The sequence below is a fragment of the Oculina patagonica genome, unplaced genomic scaffold (genome assembly GCF_052425735.1).
Source record: "Oculina patagonica isolate OP01 unplaced genomic scaffold, crgOcupat unplaced966, whole genome shotgun sequence".
NCBI classification, from domain to species: Eukaryota; Metazoa; Cnidaria; class Anthozoa; order Scleractinia; family Oculinidae; genus Oculina; species Oculina patagonica.
This window is the reverse complement of record NW_027558873.1, coordinates 1175-7722: the sequence shown is the minus strand read 5'-3', so window position 1 is coordinate 7722 and position 6548 is coordinate 1175. Positions and strand designations below refer to the sequence as shown.

General features: G+C 40.0%; 1 protein-coding gene across 1 annotated transcript; it reads right to left on the bottom strand.

Moving 5' to 3' along the window:
* Positions 1-3292: 3292 nt before the first annotated feature.
* LOC144641466 (histamine H2 receptor-like) lies at positions 3293-4632 on the bottom strand. Its single transcript, XM_078500471.1, has one exon. The coding sequence runs from the start codon at positions 4630-4632 to the stop codon at positions 3673-3675; it is 960 nt and encodes a 319-aa protein (XP_078356597.1). The 3' UTR covers positions 3293-3672.
* Positions 4633-6548: the final 1916 nt, after the last annotated feature.

Below are 6548 nucleotides of genomic sequence, written 5' to 3'. Positions count from 1 at the left end.
GACGTTTTTGCTTGTTTACAAGCTAAAAACGTAGAATAGGGGTTATGTGAACAAAATTTGGAACCACATATTTGTAAACTCTCAAGGGACTTTTTTAATTTCTCAAGGGACTGTTTTAATTTCTCAAGGGATTACTTTCCGCTGTGGGTGATCACTTGCGATCTCGTGAAAAAAACGTGACTTGTCACATTTACAAACGTTATATAACAATTTTAAAAGTGACATGTCAGCTTTCTTATCTCAACGCACGTGTGTCTGAAAGGCGATCTATAAAAAGCGTCGCACAAACAATGGATTGCGTAACTAAAACACAAATAAATAATCACTAGCACTTACATCGTTTAAAAATTACAAACGTCAAAAATAAACCATACCAAAAAACTCGCTCTTTTCAAAGATACTATTGAAGTTAAAACAAATGCAAGAGATGGGGGCTTCTTTTAGCTTAGGAGCGGTTAAAAATTAGGCCACATTGTATTTCGTCATCAGCCTAGGTCGTTAGGGACGTGACCTCGCGTTGACAGGGAATGACAGCAATGTTGCATGAATCGGCTTTACAACATGCGATCGTATCTCCCGGGGGGGGGCACTCAAAAACGTTTTATACGGGGAGGCTCCGCCCCAAGCTCTTACCCCTTACCCTTTTATATACCACTTTCACAGAAATTGTACCCCTTTCGTATACCTTTTACTGAAAAAAGGTACCCCTTTCATATACCTAAAAGACTTGGCATAGACTTAGAACAGGACGTTTTCTTGTCATTTTCATGTTGCGCTTTATAAATTAATATAATACAGCCATAAAGTGCGTCTGTTCGAAATATTTTAATTCAAGGCCCTTAAAAAAACCTAAATGACGGATTTACATACCCTTTCATATACCTAAACTTGTGAAATCACTACCCTTTTATATACCTGAAGCCTGAAAAAGGTACCCCTTTCGGGCGGAGCCTCCCCGTATAGGCCACTATATGGAGTACCCCCCCCCCCCCCGGGTCGTATCTACGCAGTTCGAGTGGAATTTCAGTCAAAGACAGCAAAATTCTTTCGTATACGGTATTTCATCTTCAAATATAATTCGAAAGCATTCACTTTATATATGGCTTTTGTTTAATCCTGGGTATTGATATCCAACCCTCGAAGAGCCTAGACAAAACGCAGCTTGAGTGTAACGATTTGTTTACGTCGCAATTATATGCGCAATGTTTTCTCCGACAGTAGTCGGAAATATCCGTATTTTTTTTTCGTGCTTTTTCGTGGAGCAATCGTAACGATACGGCCTTGAACACACTGAACAGCGGTCTACCTATAACAATTCAAATATGGCCGGTCGCAAAAACAAAGCGTCGAACGCATATTTTGCTGTTTCATTTGCTAATTTCGCTGCCGTAATCGACTGCCTCGAAAGGTCCTTGCAATTTTAAAGTATAGAATTGTCAGATCTCGGTGAAATTTGCACTGTTTATTTGTGTAATGTTAAGGAATATGTGTATAAATACCCAGCGCGGACGAGCCATTTTTGACAAAATTATATGGCTGCATTTCCTCCGCGAAGATAGGAAATTGTTAAACTAAACTACAAAGAAACTGTAATGATAAGTTCGAAGAACAATGCACAGGATAAACCTTCGACTCATACTTCATGCAAAAACGTCGATATCTCGAAGAGACTTTGATTTTCCTCTCGGCTTACATCTGCTACGCATCTGCCACGCTTTTTTAATTTCATGTCAAATAATGAGCTCTCCAAAGGCCGAATTTGTTGATAAGAGGATGCTAGTCAATACTGTAGATGTGTGTTTATTCTTGATGTTTACATGCCGTGCAAAGACTGATCAACTGATATCAATACGAACAGGTGACAAAAACACAGAGGAACATGATTTAGAAGTATAGCCACAGACATAAAAGAAACAGAAGGACGTCTGTCTTCACGCGCTCAATTTTTCTTCCGCTCAAGTTGACCAGGAGCATTCCATTCTGATGACGTAGCTCTACAGAGATTCGTGTAGCGTCTCTGATTGGTTGTTTCTTGGTTTTTAATTTTCGCGCGCAAGTAACAACCAATCAGAAACACGACACGGATCTCTGCAGAGCTACATCATCAGAATGGAATTTTTCAGACGTCTTTTAAGCGAGGAAAGATTTGTGAGCGTACAAAAAAGACGTTTGTTTTACATCATTAAATCCTGCGAAACTGAAATTACTGAAAGGCGGCCCCCAATAATTTTGATGGGCTTCTTTGCACAGCGGTCACATGCTTAAGTGTAGCGTTCAGAAGTTTTTCAGCCATGTCAGTTTCGATCAAGATATTCTTGGTTTTCACGTGACGTCATCAAAATTGGAAAATCCAGAATCGCGAGTTTCAGGACTTTTTACCCTTCATGGCTATTAGACGTCCTCGACATATATCTTATTGAAGGTTTTCAGCTCGTTAGCATTCGCCGTTTTTAAGATATAACATTCTGAATTTCGGAGTTTTGCGCCACACGACATCAGAATGGCCGCCTGAAGGTTGTCACGTATACTTAAAAAAATGCTCCATCCTTTGATTTTTAAGAAGTGTGTATGTTAGTGTTTACGTATTCACGAAGGTGAACTGGCCGCTTTTTATAGCAGAAGTGAATGCCAGATGTTTTCATTCATTTCCGGCGGCCATCTTGGTGCCCGTTCACACGGACTCCAGCATAGAATTTCCATACTGTGCTCTCTAAAATTTCGTGAAACATTTTAACGGATAACTCGAGTACGGAATACCGTACAGACCTGAGACTTGCACACGTAGACTATCTAGTAATTTTCTACAACTTGTAATATTCTTGATTTTTTTGACTCAAAAGATTTTGATTTATTTTTTGCAGCGCGTGACAGTATCGTTACTTGCGTGACAGTGAAAACAAGCAATATAAGGAAAATCAACTGACTGTTTTTAAACAAATCTAAGTTGGATGATACCCGAGTTATCAACCGATGGGAATGAGGGCAATGAAGTACAGATGAATTACTCAGAGAAGTCTAGTTCAAGCACAAGGGCTACATTTTCTTGTACTACATTGCAATGTAACCGAGATCTCAGCTATTCGTAATTGTTGATGCAAACTTTATTTTATCATCTCGAGCACCTGGTCTTACAAATAGACAATAATTCTCTATACTCATTCAATACATTACAAACATAAATACTTATTTAAGAGAAAGCCAAAATTTCCCCTGCTCTACGTTTATGTGTCTTTTGGTTCGGCTGCCAAGTTGCCCCTCTTCCCCCTCCCCCCACCAGAAAAAAATTGCGTTGCTGCGACCCCTTGCTGACCCCTGTTGGGTGTCATCAGTTGCCCCTCGGCTCGGCCCACTCCCTCTCCGGTACTTTTTTTTTCCATTTTTTTGGATTGGAAACCTGAAAAGTCTGTGTAACAAAAGGGCCATGGTTTAATTAAATCCATTGTTATGTCCTGGGGGACCAACCTTCACTATGAGAGTCGTTACTTTGAACAGTTGAATTCTGGGTTCGGAAGACTCGAAGCACTGGAGGATAAAAGAGACTCATTTCCCTGTAAATTGCCCCAGTTTGTTACAAAAACCTATGTAGAATCCAAGAGCCTCAATCTGATCCGCCTTTACAGTAACTTTTGTTTGTTTACCAAGTGTTTGCCTTTCTAGGATTACACAAAGCTGTCAGTAACCTGGCGTTTCTTCATTAATGTCAGTCTGAGCTTCACTAGAAAAGCCACAGTATTGTTTGATGGTTTGTTTTACAGCTTGTCTCACTTCCTTGATTCGCCAACAATACAGAACAGGGTTCAGCGATGAATTAAAGAAAATCAAAGTCGCAGTGAATCCTTCAGCAACTGCAAAAGTCTCCCCAGTTATAGCCTTCATTCCCGACACTACGCTATACGGTAGATAACACGCTAGCAAAGTTAAGTGAACCCAAAGTGCGCTTGAAACTGTCTTCTTGTACCGTTCAATGTGTAGTGGAGAGCTTTCATTTGATTTTCTTTGAGAGAAAATGGCCTGGACTTTTATCTTTTGAGTACGAAGAGTGTGGCAAATTCGTCCATAGCAAAAAGTCGAAATTACCACGCAAAGTAAAATGCCCGCGAGGCAAAGTATATAGAAGTAAAATTTCTTCCCCGACAAGAGGGAGGTTCCGTTCGCGATATTCACCGCCCAGATAAATACCACGACAACGCGGACTCGTTGAATGGTCACAGTTTGTCTGTATCGTACTCCAAGCGACAGAGCTAGCAATCTATCCACGCTTATAAAAGTTAGAATGAAGAGAGACACCCCGCTTAGAATTGCACTAATGCAATAGCTTGAAACAACGGTGAACTGATAGATTTGCAAATGTTCAGTGAGAATGGAAATCGCGTGAAGAGCAGCTAATGGCTGAGTAACGAGACCAACACAGAGATCAGTAAATGTTAGACAGCGAATTAATAACCTGGATGGTGCATGAAGACAAGACCTCCTTCCAAGAGCGAGGAAGATCAAAGTATTTCCAAGAAACGCGGTAATGGCGAGAAAAATATTCAAGCAGGACAGAGCGATAAAAGAGTTATAAACATACCCTAATTGCAGACTTATGCCTTTAAACGTGGTCGGCAAGGTTTCTCCTCTGGCTTCATTCATTTTCCCCAAGGAAAACTTTTTAGTTTGGGGAAGTTATTTCCCTACCTTAATCTTTTTAAAACGCAAATAATATCTTGAAAGAGGTGGGATTGTTTATTTTAAAACCCACTCGGACAAATACAATACAAACATACGTTACAAAAATGACATAAAGTTTATCTTTATGTGAGCATGTGTTTGTTTTAAAATCTACCAAATTATCACCTTGAGGCACAAATGAAACACCTTATTGGATTAAGGTTCTTGTTTATTGCGTGATGTATTATATTGATGTCAGCAAAATACCCACCTGCCAAACTTGGGAAATAGGTTTGCAATTTCGTCAATAAAATCAGCTACTTTTAGCCATACTGATCTACTGGGGATTTATTCCATTTATTGGGTAATTTCTTCATCTTTCTTCCTACTTTTGTGCTAAACAGCTTTCTTGGGGGATAAGTCAAAAGCAATCAATGGTTGCTTATCCGTGTGCATGTTTGCAGAGGTGCTGTGCTTGATAAATTCAATTGTACACCACAAAAGCTCAGCTCAGCTCAGTCCAACCAGAATTCAGTAAAACTATCAAGCCTAAAGTAGCCTCCTTTTTTTAATTTTCTTTATTTTTATTTTTTGACCTAAGGTCACCTGCTTGCATTTGTATAAGGCTGTGAAGCATACGCTACATTGCACAATTGCAAAACTACCAGTTCTTGCGCAACCTTAACGCAAAACGATGATCAGACGTGATTTTCCGCATTATTCGTGAAATCCCCTGCATCTGCCACGCAAGATACAGAACAGGGACGAGACCAATTTAAAAGTCTTCCCCAAATCTCTGTTGATTCGCTAATGCTTACATGCTGTGGAAAGAACAATCAAGTACACCTTAGGAAGACTCTAGGAACCTGAAAAAGTGTTCGCATAGAAGAAGGTCTGCTTACGGGAGGTTTAAAATGTAGTGATTGTATGCTGCTGGGGCCATGTTTAAGTGTCCGCTAACGGAAGGTTTCTGGCGTTAGCTTAGGTTTAACTGTAATATGAAGCGCAGATCGAGGTGAAAGGAATAAAGCGAATCGTGATCTCGGAAAATGTTTTCTTACAACATCATCAAATTTTGAGAAACCAACATTATGTCAAGATAAAAATAGCCGACAGTACGAAGGCCTTCCCGATTGCACGAGCGCTCGCAAGCATGCCCGTCACCTTGACGTCATAAGGACACCGAATGTTGCTAAGTAACAAAATTTATTATAAATTCAGCGCGCCAATTAAGACGTTTGTTTACACCGTGCTAGTTGTTGGTCTTTCCACGGCATGTGAACAAACGTGATTATTATACATTAGAATTACTTTGAAACATGTGATTGGTCGAGAGCATTCAGTCAATATACAGTAGCATGTGAACTCGACATGATAGCCCAATATCTGCAGCAGATATTGGGTTATCATGTCGAGTTCAAAGTCCGCCTAGTTTCCAAGCCCCTCGTCCGTGTAGTGCTGTCAAACTTTTGAAAATATGGCTGGGTGATTCGCCTCCGTTTCCGAAGAGGAATTGAACGTTTTGATCGAGAATAAAGATTCTAAAAACACCAAGAGAACAACAAAAACAAGTGTAAAAATTCTGAATGATTATTTGAGGGAGAAGAACCTGGAAGAACCACAAGATAAAACAGCTTTGGCCAATGTTCTGAAGAAGTTTTACGCCGGCGCTAGAAAAAGTGATGGCAAACTGTTTGAAAACGTATAATAAAACAATTATTAAATTCGGTTTTCGCATGATATCGTGAATTATCAAAACCTCGTGTCTGTGTTATCTCGCCTCAGCCTTCGGCTTCGGCAGATAACGAAGACCTCGGTTTTGATAATTCACGATATCATGCTCAACCTCATCCAATAATTGCTTAATATTAGCTTGCCGGCTGAACAGCCCTGCAGCC